The sequence below is a fragment of the Cucurbitaria berberidis genome (assembly GCF_010015615.1).
Source record: "Cucurbitaria berberidis CBS 394.84 unplaced genomic scaffold K460scaffold_5, whole genome shotgun sequence".
In the NCBI taxonomy this organism is placed as follows: Eukaryota; Fungi; Ascomycota; class Dothideomycetes; order Pleosporales; family Cucurbitariaceae; genus Cucurbitaria; species Cucurbitaria berberidis.
This window is the reverse complement of record NW_024468939.1, coordinates 244,254-261,869: the sequence shown is the minus strand read 5'-3', so window position 1 is coordinate 261,869 and position 17,616 is coordinate 244,254. Positions and strand designations below refer to the sequence as shown.

At 45.4% G+C, this 17,616-nt stretch overlaps 6 protein-coding genes across 6 annotated transcripts; 5 read left to right on the top strand and 1 right to left on the bottom strand.

Annotated features, from left to right (window-relative positions):
• Window positions 1–57: 57 nt before the first annotated feature.
• Window positions 58–1,812, top strand: K460DRAFT_166555 (uncharacterized protein). Its single transcript, XM_040926919.1, has 3 exons — window positions 58–959; window positions 1,014–1,421; window positions 1,478–1,812. Exons 1-3 carry the CDS (start codon window positions 195–197, stop codon window positions 1,637–1,639), a joined length of 1,335 nt encoding a protein of 444 aa, XP_040783960.1. The 5' UTR covers window positions 58–194; the 3' UTR covers window positions 1,640–1,812.
• Window positions 1,813–2,908: 1,096 nt separating this feature from the next.
• K460DRAFT_369431 (uncharacterized protein) lies at window positions 2,909–3,418 on the top strand. The gene has a single exon (XM_040933960.1). It carries the CDS (start codon window positions 2,958–2,960, stop codon window positions 3,354–3,356), a length of 399 nt encoding a protein of 132 aa, XP_040783959.1. The 5' UTR covers window positions 2,909–2,957; the 3' UTR covers window positions 3,357–3,418.
• Window positions 3,419–3,947: 529 nt separating this feature from the next.
• Window positions 3,948–6,577, top strand: K460DRAFT_369429 (37S ribosomal protein Rsm22). The gene has a single exon (XM_040933959.1). The coding sequence runs from the start codon at window positions 3,978–3,980 to the stop codon at window positions 6,402–6,404; it is 2,427 nt and encodes an 808-aa protein (XP_040783958.1). The 5' UTR covers window positions 3,948–3,977; the 3' UTR covers window positions 6,405–6,577.
• A 2-nt stretch (window positions 6,578–6,579) lies between these two features.
• Window positions 6,580–8,568, top strand: K460DRAFT_379483 (uncharacterized protein; the record flags this gene model as incomplete). Its single annotated transcript, XM_040935169.1, has 2 exons — window positions 6,580–6,618; window positions 6,793–8,568. The coding sequence occupies 2 exons, from the start codon at window positions 6,580–6,582 to the stop codon at window positions 8,566–8,568; spliced, it is 1,815 nt and encodes a 604-aa protein (XP_040783957.1).
• Window positions 8,569–9,774: 1,206 nt separating this feature from the next.
• On the bottom strand, window positions 9,775–12,801 carry K460DRAFT_318276 (uncharacterized protein). Its single transcript, XM_040930386.1, has 2 exons — window positions 12,508–12,801; window positions 9,775–12,460 (listed from the first exon to the last, which is right to left on the bottom strand). The coding sequence occupies exons 1-2, from the start codon at window positions 12,623–12,625 to the stop codon at window positions 10,230–10,232; spliced, it is 2,349 nt and encodes a 782-aa protein (XP_040783956.1). The 5' UTR covers window positions 12,626–12,801; the 3' UTR covers window positions 9,775–10,229.
• Window positions 12,802–14,924: 2,123 nt separating this feature from the next.
• K460DRAFT_388343 (uncharacterized protein) lies at window positions 14,925–16,760 on the top strand (the record flags this gene model as incomplete). Its single annotated transcript, XM_040935685.1, has 2 exons — window positions 14,925–14,980; window positions 15,029–16,760. 2 exons carry the CDS (start codon window positions 14,925–14,927, stop codon window positions 16,746–16,748), a joined length of 1,776 nt encoding a protein of 591 aa, XP_040783955.1. The 3' UTR covers window positions 16,749–16,760.
• Between the last annotated feature and the right edge of the window lie 856 nt (window positions 16,761–17,616).

Below are 17,616 nucleotides of genomic sequence, written 5' to 3'. Positions count from 1 at the left end.
AATCCGATCTAAGCCTGCAACGCTTCCGTCAGCAGCGCCCAGGGGGTCTGATTGAACGTGATTGGCCTTGATGCTCACTCGCCCGATATGGAAAGAGGACAATACCAGAATGTCGTAGCGTATATGCTTATAAGAAAATGCCCGGTTTAACTGTCAACATTCTACCAATACATCCCTTCCAGCGGTGAGTTCGAATGTCAGACATGCTTCAAGATACCAAAACTCCAGTCCTGCACGGAGAGTCTCCTTCTCCTACCCCTCAACTATATCGGCACACATTCTTCTCCACAGAAGGCACCGGCGCACGAAAATCACTCGTTCCAGCGATCATACTCCCCATATTCTACAATTCAATTCTCCTCTGGGCGTGTCTCTCGCTGTTCTTCGGGTCTCTACTTAAAGCCAGCGATATATCCCGAATTAGCGTCACAGCTGTCAATCTCGATGATGGGTCTTTCGGTCAAGGACTGGTCAACGGCATTAGAGAAAGCTTGGAAAGGCCAGGCCCGAGTTTGGATTGGTACTTTGATGAGAAAAGTATAGAACATGGCGATGCTTGGAGTAGAAACATGATACTGGAAGAGAATACCTGGGCTGTTCTGCAGATCTCTGCCCATGCATCCTCTAGCCTACGAGATGCTCTTTTGCAGGGAGATTCATCATACGATCCATTGTCCGCAGTGACACTTTACTTCGCGTCCGCTCGGCAGCAGGTCACTACACTCTCGGTTACCGTACCGGCTGCGATGGGTCTTGTCAGCCAGGTGCTGTCTGAGCTTGCTGCTAATTCGACTACGTCCTTCCTGAAGGTGACTGAGAAGGCGGGTAGCGAGGTCTCATTATCAACAGCGCTTCGATGCCCGCAATGTCTTGCTTCACCGTTCGCTGTGAAGCAGGTGGACCTCATCCCGTTCTCTCCGCCAGTGGCATTTGGGACTCTCAATATCGGACTAGTGTTTGTAAGAGTTCCTCCTCCCTCCTTTTGTGGCCCCTCTCTAACTTCAACGGTCTAGCTGCTAACATTCACATTCAACATCTTCACCATCCTCCGCGCTGGCGCTGAACTCCATGGCCACCTCTTCACGCTCCGCACAACGCTCATCTTACGCACCGTTTCCTCGTTGTCAGCCTACTTCTTCCTTGCTCTGATGTACACTCTCGGCATGCTCGCCTTCTCCATCCCATTGACGGGTCACTATTCTACCTCTGGCGCTGGTTTCATGGCCCTCTGGATGCTGAACTTCTGTATGATGGGCGCATGCGGTCTCGTCATGGAATCTGTCTCTACAATCATTGGCATACAATGGGCCCCCTTCTTCCTCAACATCTGGCTTATTACGAATGCAAGTGGGGCTTTTGCAAGTTTTGAATTGATGGCGGAATTCTATAAGTTTGGATACGCTATGCCGTTCTATCACTGTGTGAGTAATAGGCGCCATCATCTGCGTTGAATGAAGTATTGATTATATCGACATAGATTCGAGCAACCAGGACAATCGAGTTCGGCACGAAAAGCCATTTGGGACTCAATTTCGGTGTATTGATAGTGTGGATGGTGGTGGGTTGGGCTGGTATATGGCTTAGCACGGCGTGGAGAATCAGAAAAGGAAGAAGGACTGGAGTTCACCAAGTGCCATAAGAGGAATTCCAAAGCGCCTACGCTCTAGTTGAACTGCCGCTGGCTCTGTGAAGTACGTTGAGTGCACTGAAGTACGTACATATATGCTCCCGATACCCCTATACCGTTACTGCGATCTTGAGTGACGTTGGAACCCTTCTTTCTCGATGAAATCCGAGGCCCCGTGGTCCATCCAGGGCAGTCTACGTCAGGTGAAATCGAGCAAACGCAAAGCCACGTGTAAATGCGCCAACCATTTCCTTAGAATTTCGTGCACGTCTTGGGAACGACCTCCAAAACCATACCAGCAGTCCCGCAGAACGAGCGTGCCCGAAGCTCTGTTCTCACAAGGCCGGATAATACATCGATGATAACGATCATAGCGCCACTACTTCTAAGAAGAAACTCGCGTTCAGCCACAATATCACCTGTAACGCCCAGTCTTGCACAACGCCTTGATAGTCCATATGAAGCTATCAATTTGGCTCTTCCCAAAACCGCAAACGATCCCCCAACGCAAAGTTTCACTCTGCTCTACATGAGCGACCACACAGTACCAATGAAGCACAGCACAGTCAGCTCTTTGTCAGACACTGAAAACCCACGAAAGCGGCACACTTCCGGTGCAAGCCATGGCGGTAATGCAGAACTACGAAACCTTAATGATCGGCACCTGCTCAAATTCCAGATCGCTTGTAAAAAGGCGTTGGAGCATGATGCTGCTGCCGACCTTGGACCTCTCTTTCAGGATTATAGCTCGAGATACTTACGTTTGAGGAAGTTGCGGAAAAATCAACAGGGTCAGCTCAATCAAAGTGTGCGGTAATACTCTTTCAGGTTGATGAAGCTAATATTATCAGACCTTGCGCCTGTCTCGCCACCCTCACCAATAAACAACCATGATGAAGGACCGACGCATTGCACCCCCGTAGTCGTCACTTACCCTCTCGATTGCAAAGTGAAAGCAATGATTGGAAATGGAACAACCAACGAACTACTATCGGCAGAAAATCGTGACGACTATATCATGTTATCAAAAATCAACGCATTGATAAAGAGCGGGAAGAGACTTTCCGCATCTGGCGGAAGAACTGTGACGCAAATCACTCCTGACATTGTTGTCAAGACTGGGGAGGGACTAGATCTCAACGAAATGACCAATCTGGAGCACATTCACCGGGTTTCGAAGAGCTTTCCTTCGCCTCAACCCCTGGGATCGGTGATCCACAACGGCATGACATATCTTTTCCTGACGTTCATTGAGGGGAATTCGTTACAAGAGCTATGGCCTTCGCTGCGAGCGGATCAGAAAGCAGCTGTTCGCGATCAACTCAGTACCATGCTCTTAGACCTCAGAAAACTGCCGTTACCATCTATACAGCTTGGTGGGGGTGTCCCTACTAGATGCAAAGACGTCAGGAGATCGGTTCGCTGCAGTTCGGGGCCAATTCATAATGGAGATGACTTCAACGACTTCCTGCTGTCCACAATACGACCGAGGATCGCTCAGACTTACCAGGATTTCATACGAACAAGGTGTTTACATTCACATCATCGAATTGTGATGACCCATGGTGACTTCCATCCGAGGAATATTATAGCTGCACTTCACGATGGGCACGTCGAGATAAAGGGTATCGTCGACTGGGAGGCGGGGGGTGCTTACCCAGAATACTGGGAGTATGTCAAGTCCCTCAATACGATGTCTTCTGTTGACGAGGATGACTGGTGCCATTAATTACCCGTTGAAGGAATGGGAGAGTATTGTAAAGAATGGGCGGTGGACATGGTACTTGAGACGATTGTTACATGATAGTTGATCGTACATATTCTCGTGCTTAATCATACAATTCGTTGAGCACTTAGGCTCACTTATCGAATATGTTTTCGAGGTAAGGATCTCCTCATACTCATACTCAAACTTCACCGCCAGGTGTTCAGAGATCTTAAGGTAACAACATGGATCTTCAAAATCAACCTGTTTTCGATAAAGTTGGCAGTGGCAGCAGTAGTAATAACAGTAGTAGTGATGGGACGGGAAGAAGCGGCGAGGGCGGAGGAACGGAGGAGGGCTCTCATTCTTATACGAAAATCGGGGATCCAGAAAGCAATCGCTGCCGTAATTATAGAATATGGACGTGGAAAAAGTCCCCACGGCGCGCGACGATAGTAGGAGTGTGAGACGTCGACGATGTTGGTGCACCAGCTTGGCGTTGAAGTACAATAGCTATCTTGTGATTGGACGGGAGCTTCGACAAATAACGCTTAGTGCGGAACCCTGCGATCTGAGAAGATGCGGCGACTTTTCTCCTCCGTACTTCAAGCATTACAACGTCAATCGTGTCTATTCAGCCTGAACATGCTCAAGACAAGGAGTGTGCAGTCTATTTGTGCATCATGTCGCCTTAACCTCGCCATCTCTCGAGCGCGCAATGCGCGATTACCCGTACAGGCACAGCTTGTACCACGACATTTGCGATCGAGCGCGACGAATTTCCTAACACCACGAAGAACGCTATTCACAACAAGTATACAGAAACAATTGACCCAGGAGCATGCAGTCGGCTCCGAAGAACTACCACCAACGCCTGCTGAAGGACTGAACATCGAAGTCAATGCGCGGAGAGCGAGACAGCAATTTGGCGACGCATTACCACGGAATCATTTGAGCGATGAGGAATACACGGTGTACGAAAGATTGTATGGGACACCGGTATTCGTGGATAATGTCGAAGACTTGCAAGAAGTGGATACTGTAGCCGAAGAGGAGATCATCGAGGAGGAATTGCCCGATGGATCCATAGTCCTGCTGAGAAAGGGCGAGAATGGCGAGCTTGAGGAGATTGAGGTCATCGATGAAACCGAAGATGTAATACAGAGCGAAGAAGGGGACCTCGACGAAGAGACAAGGACGCCAGAGGAGTGGGAGGAATACAGGGAGCAGAAGGCACAGACGTATCATGAAGGAGTCTATGAAAAGAGTCGGCTAGCACAGGAGGAAACAGAGACCTGGGAAGACATAGAAGAGGATGAAGACTTCATGCGCGCGCACCCTTTGACTGTCGCAGGTCGCTTCAAGCCTGCTCCTTCGACGGTCTTCCTCCCGAAAGAAAACTTCGTTGACCCAACGGCTCTCCTCCTCACCCGCGCGAACCACAAGCACCTCGCCGAGTCCGCAAATCGTATTTTCGGCGGCCGGGGCCTTCCAAACTCTGCTAGCACACCACCAGCGCGCATGGGCAACGAGCAGAAGCCAATCCCATTGAACCCTTCGCAAGCAGATATGGGCCATATCGAGGCGGATGTGTATATGGCAGCTGTGCAGCCTGGTACGTACGCGAGCGTCATGAGCGCTTTGGTCGAAGTTCGCCGTCGGCTAGGAGCACCGTGGTTAGAACACATGCTACGGAAAAAGAAGGGGGGCGCGATACTGGATGCTGGATCTGGTGGCGTTGGTGTACTTGCGTGGCACGAGATACTACAAGCGGAGTGGCAGCGAATGCACGAAAAATCTGGGAACCTTTCACAAGATGCCACCCCGCTGGGTAAGGCGACGGTGTTGACAGCCTCTGACACGTTACGACACCGTGCGAGCAAACTACTGGAAAACACAACTTTCATTCCTCGACTACCAGAAACTGTAATAGCAGATGGAGAGGATAACACGCAACAACCCCGCAAGTTCTACGATCTTATCATCGCACCACACACGCTCTGGTCTCTTCGACAAGAATACCTTCGCAAAGAACAGGTCGAGAAATACTGGTCCCTCCTCAACCCCAAGGGTGGCGTGCTCGTACTTATCGAAAAAGGCTTGCCCCGTGGTTTTGAAGTCATTGCTGGCGCTCGCTCGCACCTTCTGAACAAGCACATCGCTTCGCCCGACTCGGACACCATCGAAGCCTCAGTAGAGTCCCAAGTCTCTAGGCCTGACGAAGAGACTAGGTTTACAGAAAAGGAAACGGGCATGATAATTGCCCCGTGTACAAACCACAACACATGCCCCATGTATCAATCTCCTGGTGTCAGCAATCGAAGAAAGGACTTTTGCTTCTTCAGCCAGCGCTACATACGCCCTCCATACCTCCAACGCATATTGAACGCCAAAGACAAAAACCACGAAGATGTGCAATTCAGCTACCTCGCGGTCCAACGCGGCCGCGACCTGCGCCTCCCAGAACACGACATCACCGGCAAAGGCTTCTCACAGTCCGTAGCCTCCACCGACGCTGCTTTTGAAGGCCACGAATGGCACGCCTCCTCCAACCCCGACGCGGATTTGGAAACCGAGGAGCCTACCTTGACTTCCGTAGAGGATGTGAATCCTCTGACATTTCCCCGCCTCATCCTCCCTGCCCTTAAACGCCGCGGTCACATCATCCTCGACGTCTGTACCCCAGCAGGAACTCTCGAACGATGGACCGTCCCACGCTCCTTCAGCAAGCAAGCCTTCCGCGACGCCCGAAAAGCGCGCTGGGGCGACCTATGGGCCCTTGGCGCAAAGACGCGGATACCTCGCAACGTACGACTCGGCCGCCCAACGGACGAGTATGATAAGAAGGGTAGGAAGGTGAAGAAGGCAAAGCACGTTGTTATCGAACTTGGGGTTGGCGAGAAGGACGGTAGAGCTGTGGAGGAGGGCGAGGCGAGGGTGTTGGGCAAGGGAGGGAGAATGCTGGTAGGAGATCGCGATGGGAGGTATACTAGCGATCGGAAGATTAGGGGGAGTGGGGGAAGGAAAGGAAGAAAGAAGAGTATCGACCGTGATATTTTGGAAGATTTGTAAACGGATTTGTAAACGGATGGGTGTTATGAGTATGTGTATACTATGTACTAAAGGAAAGCATTGGGCGGCGTTTGGAAATCGCCTTGAGTGCTAGGTTATGATCTGTATATGATATGAAGACTCCTCTTCCACCTACTCCGCGTAGATGAACAGCTCGCAACTTCAGGCGGGTAAAATGGAAATTAACGTTAAGTTGCTTGAATTGACTTGGGTGGTAAACCAAGTAGTTTGATTATTAAGCTTACAGGCTACAGAGGGAGAACATCTCAAGACCCACGACACCGCACGTACTACTCACTATGAGGAAGCCCTCACATAGTATATAGTTCCGCCACTACCCGGGTGCTACGATATGGAGCTTGGTCGCCGTCCTAGTAACACCACAAAGAGCTTCAACGGCTGTTGGACCTGCCGACTCCGGCGCAAAAAATGCGACGAGACACGCCCTGTATGTGACGCCTGCTCTGCGCTCCATATCGTCTGCCATTTCGACCAGGACAAACCAGAATGGATGGATGGCGGCGTGAGACAGGAAGAGATGGCCGAGCGGGTCAAGAGCGAGGTCAAAGAGAAGGGCTACCTCCGCCGTGAAGAGCGTGCGGTACATGTCTCTGTCGACCAAGTCTCAGCTGCCGAAGCTACCATAGACGATGTGGAAATGATATTCCCAATAGCACCCAAGTGTCTACCTAATCCGATATGCGCGTCAAGTAGAACAACGGACACTCGCAGTAATGGGGCGGAGCCGTATACCGAGGCATCTACTACATCACCCTTACGTCCTGTTGATTGCCTGTTGCTTGAGAAGGACCCCAAAGAAAGCATGATCCTCGGAGGGTCCGACACCATCCTCCTCATGTTTTACCTCGAGTACCTACTTCCCCTGCTCTTCCCATTCTACCGCCCCTCTGTCCTCGAAGGCGGTAGAGCCTGGATCCTGGAGATGATGACGCGGAGCCCAGTCATACGACAAACTGCTTTCTGTCAGAGTTCGTATTTCTTTTCTCTCGCGCGGGGGACGGGGGATGGCGATGGCGATGTGCATTGGGAGACGCTGCTCGCGCAGACGAGGGACGCTTTTGAGATGCTGAGACAGGCGCTGCGGATCATCGACGGCGCTGGTATCGCGGAGCACCTGCATGGTGCTGTACGAATCTTGGCAAGCATTATGCAAGTGCAGCGTTTTGAAGTTGCGATCTTGTGCTTTGACAATTGCCAGGCACATCTCAATGCTGCTGTTGCCCTGTTCAAACAACTTCTCGACAGCCCTGGCGTTACGGATCCAAACTCGAGCTTCAAGGCTGTCTTAACCGGCTTAGGACCTTCATCGTGGATTCCACTTGCTCCGAGTGTTGAGATGCCCAGCCCTGAACAGGCTGCCTTTCGCTTCTCATCAGCACTGTTGGTCTTGGATGATATCATTGCAAGCACGGTACTCCAGGAACCACCTAAACTGTATGAGTACCACCGGAGCCTCCTCAGTAACATCGATGGCAACGACCCCGCTATCAACCTTGAAGCTATTGTAGGATGTCAAAACTGGGTGTTGCTAGAAATCGGCGAGATTGTCGTGCTTGATGCATGGAAAGTGCAGTGCAGGAGGGCGGGAGTTCTCGATGTTATGGAGCTTGTCCACCGCGCCACGTCTATCAAGGTCTCGTTGGAATCTCAGCTCGCGCGGCTCGAGACCGATCCATTGTGTGTTTCAAAAGAAAGTAACAGCTTGCTGGATGTCTTTGCGTTCGATCATGGCCGGCATACAAGGAGCCTTGCCTCCCAGAGCAACTTGGTCACGCGTGTCTGGGCACATGCAGCGCTCATTTATCTGTCTGTCGTTGTGCCTGGATGGCAGCCCGCGAGTGTCGATGTGTATTATCACGTCAGTCGGGCTGTTGAGCTGATTAGACATCAAATATCGCCGCCAGAGTTGCTACGTACCATGGTCTGGCCCTTATGCGTGGCTGGCTGTCTTGCAGAGCCGTCGCATGAAGCTCACTTTCGCGGCCTGGTGGAGGCATTGCAGCCGCCTAGTGTCTTTGGCACACTACGCAAGGCACTTGAGATCATGGAGAATGTATGGCGCAATCGGGACTCGGAAGATGCTTCGAGCCGCGACCTTGCCATGTGTTTTAGAAGCCAGGGCGATCTGGTGTTACTTATCTAAACAGCAGGTGTAAGACATGGGAAACATGCAAGCTGCAATTAGGTACGTGGGCCAAGCATCGTCACAGCATCTGGTTTGAGTTGGACATGATGCAGTATAAGACACTGCAGTTTGGATGCATCAATAGAGGGAGAGTTCAGAATAGGTGGCATGAAAACTCCTCTATCTTACAGGAACCAGGGATGCGCCATCTTACCTTGAGATTCCTAGAAAGACGGGGCCGCTTTGTCTCCGGTTGAAAGCGAACGGTATCTCAAGCGGAGTGAAGAATCTATCAAAAAGGCTAGTGATGATAGCGAGTATTAGCAATGCTTTTACAAAAAGATAAAGAGGACGGTGTTTGTTAAATCTCCGTTGAGATAGAAAGGTGAGCTTCCTTGGAAGTGTGAGAATGGGATGATGTACTCGCTCTTTGACTATTACTGAGCGGTTGTGTTGCAATGCAATGATGTCACAATGATAGACCTGCACAAGAGTGAGGGCGGAGTAAATTAGATCAGGCTATGGCCTAGCCGGAGGAGATGAAGTCTTCAACTATCACTATAGGATTGACAGCTGATGGGTCTGGTGAAAGAAGTGCTCGAGATGATGACTTTGACTTTAGCTAGTAATGGAAGTAAAGGACGAAAGCACGGCAGTGGCAGTAGCATTATTTCTATGGTTAAATTGCCTGTGTAGAGAGGAGAAGAGTCCTTATATTCGCAGAAAATGCAGTAGATTGGCCAGGACCTGGTGTTAAATATGCCAATCTCTGATAGAAACTGGGAATCGTTTTTTCATGTTGCAAATGGGACAGAATTATGCGAAGGAATTTACGAAGGATGCCTTAGAAAGGGAACTCAGCCAAGGACTTGCGAAAAAATTGGGAGACGAACTTGGGAAAGAAGTATGGGAAAATAAATTGAAGGGGCAAATCTTGGAAAGAGATTTGGGAAAGACCCGGCAGCGAGTCGAGGCCAATTGGTCGTGGAAAGCCTGGCTATCGCTGGTAAACTTCGGTCGGAAGTTCCAACGTGGTCCATACAAAACACGGGAGGCACTAAATGAAGCAAAGACCGCCGATGCGGCCTCTACACAGAGGATAATTGTCGACGAGAGTGAATCAGCCTGGCATGCGTTTTATGTTGTCAGGAAAAGCGGCTCAGTCTAGTCATGGGTTTGAGGGCAAAGCGGAACTCGCGCGCCTGCTCACCACCCTAAAGCACCCAATCTGTCGAACCGCAGCGATATTTTGCGAACCAGCTTGCAATAAAATTAAGCAGCGGTACTCCCCAAACAATGGATGTGAGCGAAGATGACGGAACAGAGCGAGTCCCCAAAAGGCATTGTGTGCGTCTCGACCTATGCTGGAAGAATCAATGTAATCACAAACATCTCCGTACTTTCACAGAACTAGCAATAGCTTAACTAGGGCGTAGGCGCTTTGAAAATCCTCTTTCTCATGGCGGACTCAAGGTGGGGATAGCTATGCTAAGAATATGTGCGACAGTAGAAGAGATAGCGCCCCAATCTGGGCCTCTATACGGAGGCCTTCTTTGTGGCTCCATTAGCAAAGAACAACTCGGAGAGACTCTTTTTGGACCTCATTCCGTCGATGTCTCTAGGGCTTTATGCAGTAGCTCACCTGACGTGTAGCAGGGAAAGGTGCGTGTAGTAGCAGCTCATGTGGCATTTGACGATAACTCCAATTCCTTCAATTCATCATGAGCTGCCCGAAGTATGTTTTTCATCTCGGTGTACAATTCTGGATTCGGATCCCTCCATCTTCCACCACCAGGAAATACCCTCCGCCGCAATCTGTCAATGCAAGGAATTAATGGCTGGTAATACTTCGTGAAGTGTTCTTGGGTAGTCTTGCGAAAGATGTCCTTATCAGAGACTGTCCCCAGCTTTAACTTGGCCAGCTCCTCCGTGTCTGCATAATTCCATCTGTCGAATTGGGGGACTACTCTGCCCTGCGACCCACTGTAATGGATACAGATCCAGAACAGCACCCAGAAGAAGGACTCCAGGTCGTGCATGAAGGAATGGGGTTCGTCATCATGGAGCACGCCAACAGCCATGAATGCTCTTGTGCCGGTCTTCCCACGCGCGCCAGAAGACTTCTCACGCTGCTCCTTGATAGCTAGATCGAGGTCAATCAGAAACGCGTGCCAAGACGGGTTTCCTCCATCTTCGTTTATCATGAGGTTGTTTGGCGAGATGTCGCATTGCAACAAGCCAGCCTTCGTTTGCAACGACTCGTATCCTTCAATGCAGCCTTCCATCCCAGCGACTAGCTTTGTAAGCGAGCTCGCCTTGTATATGGGTTCCCCAAGATCGCGAAGGATGACACGACGACGCTTGCGATTTGCTATAGCTTTTCCACCTTTGACTGGTGAACTCGAACATGTTCGCTTGCTGGGCGGCAACGGCGCGTCCGTGCAGCTCGACGACCGCTTCCTTCCAGTAGCGGTGCTGCTTCGACCGGTTCGTGAGCTACGATGTCCATTGCTGCTCGGAGGCGGCATCGCGCTTTCCGATCTGTAGTTTGTCGCCTGGCTTACATCCAGGCCTCGTCGCACATTCTCGCGGATGTCGTCCTCTTGGCCCCCCACATGGACCGTCCCATGGTAGTAGTATCTTGCCACGTTGGCCACACCCTTCTCGGTTGCCTCTCGCAGAAGCTCTCCCTCTTCGTCACGCTCTGGATATTGCCATGAGTCTTTAATGACAAGGGGCGCTTCTGATTCGTCTCCCTCACGGTGGGCTATCCAGCAGGTCGTTGCTCGGCCAGCGATGCAACGCGTCCGTTTCATAACCCCGGTAATAATAAGACGCTCAGTGCAACCATTTCGTTCGATATCGGTATATTGCTTATCGCCTTCGGTGATGATAGTAGGGTCATATCCAAGCTGCTCTTCGTCCAGCCACAAGAACCCAAGTACGGCGGACACAAACTGCAACCCGTCTTCGTTTATATCGAAGGATTCGGATGCAATGCCCCCCAGCCGGTCAAACTCCCACAGCCGCATGCGCGATCCACACAGTGTGAAGCCAAGAACAAAGCGGCGACTGGGCTGGGCAGCGAACACCTCCCTCGCGTATCGTCCTAGATCAAGCCAGGCTTTAGAGGCTTTATCATCCAAAGGATTACTCTTGAGTTCTCCCGGTATGAGGATCTGCGGCCAGCGGTACCTGGCATCTACATCGGCGTGTGGGTCGTCTACAAAGCCGACGTCCATCTTTCGGTCGGCGATGGAGCCTTGAATGGGCTTGTGGGGCTGTGCGAGCGGTCGCCGTCGAGGTCTAGAGGTGTGCTCGTTTTGCTCGTTTTGTGCTGCCAAGTCCACAAGCTGGCCGATTAGAGGCGCAAACCAGCCTAAGACGTCGCGTTCCTTTGCATCTTCAGGCCAGCCCTGCCAGCCGCTCCCCTCTTGGTAGAGCGAAGCAACTCCTTTGCACTGTTTAAACACAGCTTGCGATACCGGCTTTAAATCTGGTACGCCTCCAAAGAAGGCTTCAGAGAAGCCAGGCACCCCGACATATAGCTGACCCAGTTCCTCCTTCAGCACACTGTCTATATATTTGCGGTGTTCGGTTGAGTTCGCGAAGCTGCCTGTGTTGCGTAGCCATGGCGTCTGCTGGAACGACGATAGAGGACGAGGCGGAGGAGTCGACTCGGTGACGGCGTCGTAGACAGCATCCCAGATGACTTCATCAGGCTGTTTGCTGAGTACTGCATCAAGTAGAGGTTTCGCTCGTACAGTATCAGCGTTGTCAGAGTAGAGCGCTGAACTCAGGGATAATAGATCACTCCTTAGATCTTTGTTGCCGCGCTTCGAGGGGAGCGATCGCGAGGCGGCGAGACTCTGCAAAGCTAGCACCAGCTCGACAAGGGTGTTTTTCAGCGCTGGTAACATTAGAATAGCTTTTGCGTAGGAGATCGTAAGAACATACCTTCATCATCCCCTCCCCAGTTGTCGTCATCGAGCGGATTCAGAGCGTGTGCATCGCGAAAGCCGTCTAGCCCTCTGCCTATAGGATTGGCATGAAGTATTTCTGATCGGTTCATCATTAAGCGTCGGAGTCGCAAGGTATTGTAGAAGCAATACGGGGGCGCATGATGGCTGGAGCTGAGGATGGAAACGCGAAGGCGCGACAACCGCGAAGGAGCTTGGTCTGGAATAACGTCGGCTTCGTAGACGCGTCAAGGACGTAGCCGCGTACGTTTCTGGCTTGAGCGCCGCGCTAATCCATCTCGTCTAGTTGTGCGCTACTAATTAAGGCGCGGCTTCCTTGATAACGTACTTCCATAACAAGTAGTTAGTCAGGACAAGTAGTTAGTCTCTGCCAAGCCCTTACTAAAACTTACTATTATTTATAGTATATTATAATAAATTAACATAATAACGCATTACTAGCTTAAAAAAAATATTAAATATAAAATATAATTTAAATTATTAAATAAAATATAAATTTTTTAATTTATTATACTATAAAATATTATAACGTATTTAAATTAATACTTAAAAAATAATTTGTTAAAACTACTTTTTAACGCAATTATATGCTTAATTTAATAAAGCTTACTATAGTAAAAAAAAAAATAATTATTAATTATATACTTAATTTTGCTGTAAAAAAATACCCGCCTAAATTTACTAAAATTAAAAATATAGCTAATTTTTTGCTTATTAAGTGTTACTAAAACTTAATTAATTTAAAGTAAACTAATATATTTATTAAATACTAGCCTAAGCTTAAAATAAAGTTTAATTAAAAATATAATTATAAAATTTTTTTTTATAAAAATTCTAATACTATACAAAACTAGTTCTAACTAGTATAAAATATAAAAGTAAAATATAGTATTATAAATAAAAATATTTATAATTTTAATAAAACAGGCTTTATAATAAATATAATATTAACTAAAGCTATTATTATAAGTTTTAATTATTAAAAATAGGCAATAATAGTACAGCAGAGTAATTAAAAATAAATAATAATAATTTAGAATATTAGCGCAGTTAATTAAGTAATTTTATTTTTTATTATTTTTACAAATAAGTACTACTTTTTTGCCTAGTATAAAAAAAAAAATTTATTTTAAAATTAAGCTATTACTATTTTTGCAAATAGCTAAACAACTAATAAGTATAATTTTAAATAAATAAAGTACTTTAATAAGTATATAAAAAAGCATACTATTAGCGCATATTATTTTTTAATTATAAATAGCTATAAAAACTATAATTTAGTTAAGTTTTACTAGTACTATAAAAAAAAAATTATTATTTTTTATATACTTCTGCATTTGTCGCACCTACTACAGCTATTTAATATAAATTATTTTATTTTTTTAAAAAAAATATATAAGTACTAAGCTAAAATTTTAATATATAATTATATTAATTATATTATTAAAATTAAATTTTTACTATGCTTTAAAGCTGCTTTTAATACTGCTATTATAAAAAGTAATATTTTAAAAAACTTTTAAAGTGCTAGCTTAGTACTACTTAATTTAAAAACTATAATATTAAAATTTAATATTTAATTATATATTTTACTATTACTTACTATTAAAAATAGTACTTAAAAGTTAAAAATATTTAATAATATTTTAAAATTTAAGTTGCAATTAATATTTTTAAAAAAAAAAATTTAAAAGTACTTAAATAAATTTTTTACTTTAATAGTAAATATTTTTATAAAATTTATTAAAAATGCAAAAATAATAGCGCATTTAATAGTATTAATATAAAAATAAAACTTTAAGTTTTAAGCTGCTAATAAAGCTATTATATAATATAAATTATATAAAAAAAAGCAAATATAAAAAAAAAAAACTTTTATAATAAAAAATAGTTTTTAATTAATAATTTTAAAAAAATTTAAAGCGCGTAGTAATAAAAAAAAAGTAAAAAAAAAAGTATATGCTAAAGTAAGTAAGCTTTTTTAAAAGTACTATAAATACTATAATAAAATAAAATATAACGCGCGCATATATAAAAATAATATAAAAAATATTATAAATTAATATTATATACTATTAACTATAATATAATATACTATAGTTGCAATATACTATAAATAATAGTAGGTTTTAGTAAAAACTTAGTAAAAACTAACTATTTATCCTAACCAACTACTTGTTATAGAAGTATATTAGTCTACTTTTTAGAGTAATTACTACTTCTCTAGTTATATAGTTTTAACCTAACCTACTTTAGGTTAGTTAAATATCTCTATAGGCAGGCTATTACCTAATATTTACTTTCAAATAAAAAATACTATTATTTTATTTTTAAATAGCTACTTAAGATCTAAAGGCTAAACGTGCTGTGCGTGCTCTCCACCTCACTCGTGAAATGGACGATGCCGTTTGTATAAGTAACGAAAAATATCGCCTCACTTACGCGGATGGGTTTAAAACCTGAGCTCGACTATACTCTCACGCCATTAAGAGTTGTAGGCTTCCCGCCTCCTGCTTCTTGACACAAGACACATTTCCTCTGCAGCCAGCCTTTCCACGCAAACTGAACCTGACGCACGAATCTCACCATGTCCTCGCCTCCGGATACTCCATCTGGGGATCATCCCCTGCACATTGTGCTCACAGCTTTCCTTCTTTTCGGCAGCGGGTGCACCTGGAGGTCGCAGTGAAGCGTCCTGTTTTGCTATCGATCTCGGAGTCTCAAAACGATTATTATGCCGCATCTTGGTTTGCTTCCCACGACAACTACCTTGCTGTCCTCATGTTGGCATGGGCGTACATCTTATCAGCTCGCTGGGTGGAAGTAATGTCTCCATCTTGCTCCCTCGTCTATACCGACAGTCAGGCAAATCACGACACGAACACGGACTGCAGAGGCGTTCAAAACTCTCTAGTTGTAGACATTGGTCCTGCAAACCCAGAGGAAGCTCGATGGTGGGCTGCCATTCTTGCACAAGGTCAGGGTTGGCTGGCAACTATGCAACCTTCCTATTATTCACCATGGTCGATCAATCTCCAATCAAACCCGGAGTTCTCCTTGTCAGCAGAAGTGAGTGCTTTACCTTTGATGGGTTCTGCCTCGTCGTGCTTAGATGCCTGCGGCTTTCTGAACAAGTTCTGCTTACGTCACAACATCGTCGATCAAAGTCACGCTGCACTGGCTGCAGTTCTTTTATTCCCATCTATGGGCAATGGTGGAACTCTGCAAATGCCGTTTCATAAAGTCGACCAACATAAGCAATCACCCGAGCGCCCGCTCACCCTTCATGACGGTTGTTCGCAGCTCAATGACATATATGATGGGCAACACCTTGATCGATTTCTCACACTGAGCTGCAACATCAGGGGCATACGTCCAATGCTTCTCAGTGTCTTTTACGAGCCCAGCGTAGAATGCAACGCTGTAACACCGTGGCTTCAGGGAACTTTAGCCGCGATTGAGTCTTTGACTGACAATGATCCGTCGGTTCTTGGGCGTATGTGTATGGAACGGACACCTGAGGTCGCGTTCATCTGGCTCGGCGCTAGTATTTTAGGCCTGCAAAAGAGCATATTGCAGGGGGTCCATTATGGACAAATACCAATCGACCTTCACTCCGCTGTGTGGTCGAGGACAGTCCAGTCATTTATACAGCAGCCTGTATCTAAGCCCCTCGTGACAGATGGGCACGTGCAGCGCGCGGATGAGTGCCGTTTGCTCTTCCTCTCTCAGTCCGACCACCACACTCGCGTTCCGGTATGTCAATGGAAACCTTTCGGCAGTACTCCTACGGACGATGTCGATGTCGAAGTACGAATCCATGCACAGTGCAAAGACCATCAACTTCAATATAAAGGGTTCGCTTGGGACTGCACGGAGGGCGAATCAGAATCGCAAGTCTCAGGAGACTATGTTGGTCTCCCTCGTATTCATTCAAGTATACAAGACTTCGACTGTGCATACGAAATCCCGAATGCAGAGGAACTGAATCACAAGAACGAGGTCATCTCTGAGAATGCAACACGCATCATTCTGCGCTGGCTGCGCGTCGACGGACATGCACCACATGAATTGGAGACGTTCAAGCACGAATGGCTCAATGCATATGACTCAGATGAAGAGGAGGTACTTTTAGACGAAGTCTCGTCCCCCAGTGGAAGCCGATCTTCGTCGCGGGTTAAGCAATGGATATCTTGTCTAGAACAGCCACCTTTATAATATCACAAAGACAAACTTCCTTCTCAAAGTTCTCAAAGTCTCCTCAACGTACGCGTTCAATTTCTTCTGCCTAAAGTAGTTTATAGCTCTTAACTATAGTTTTTTAACTAGCCTATTTTAATAAAAATAATACTAGCTTTAGTTACTTAATTTCTGCTCTTGCATTTAATTAAATACTAATTTTAAATTTTTTTTACTTTTTTAAGCGCCTATAACTTATATAGCTTATATAACTATACTTTTAGCATTTTTTTAAAGTTTTTAAAAAAGTTTATATAGCTATAGTTTTCTACAGTTTTAATTTTAATAACTAGTTTTTAAAGTAGCTAGTAAAAAATAGCTACTTTAATTATTTTAGTAGGCTTAATACTTAGCATAGCTTCTATTATTAATAAATAAGTATAAAAAAATAAAAGCTTTTTAGTTATTATATAATTTTAATAAAAAAAGGCAAGCTATATTAAAGCTATATTTTTTTTTTTTTTTTAAGCTACTAGGCTTTTTTTATAATAAAATTATTAAAAAAAAGCTTTTAAAGTTCTGGCTAAAGCAGGTTTAAAAAGTTAATACTAAAATAAATAAAAAAAAAAAAATTTATTTTACTATTATATATAAATAGAAGCTAGAAACTATAAAGCAGCTTTATATAGGCCTAAAAAACAAGTAATTTTTTATACAACCAAATCTTGCATTAAACTTATTAATAATTATAAAAAATAGAAAATTAATATTTAGTACTATAAAAGAATAATAATAAAATTTAAAACTATAATTAGCGACTATCTTAATAGAACTTATTTTAGAAAAATTAATGTAATTATAAATATTTCTGCACTTAAAGTACTTTTACAGAACCAGCGATAGCTTA

Bases quoted from the DNA above. Each gene is read 5' to 3' on its own strand.
- K460DRAFT_369429 (XM_040933959.1), top strand. From the start codon at position 3,978: ATGCTCAAGACAAGGAGTGTGCAGTCTATTTGTGCATCATGTCGCCTT.
- K460DRAFT_318276 (XM_040930386.1), bottom strand. From the start codon at position 12,625: ATGATGAACCGATCAGAAATACTTCATGCCAATCCTATAGGCAGAGGG. The intron at 12,461-12,507 runs GTATGTTCTTAC...TAATGTTACCAG, and splicing joins CTGGGGAGGGGATGATGAAG to CGCTGAAAAACACCCTTGTC.
- K460DRAFT_369431 (XM_040933960.1), top strand. From the start codon at position 2,958: ATGCTCTTAGACCTCAGAAAACTGCCGTTACCATCTATACAGCTTGGT.
- K460DRAFT_166555 (XM_040926919.1), top strand. From the start codon at position 195: ATGTCAGACATGCTTCAAGATACCAAAACTCCAGTCCTGCACGGAGAG. The intron at 960-1,013 runs GTAAGAGTTCCT...TCAACGGTCTAG, and splicing joins TCAATATCGGACTAGTGTTT to CTGCTAACATTCACATTCAA. The intron at 1,422-1,477 runs GTGAGTAATAGG...ATATCGACATAG, and splicing joins CTATGCCGTTCTATCACTGT to ATTCGAGCAACCAGGACAAT.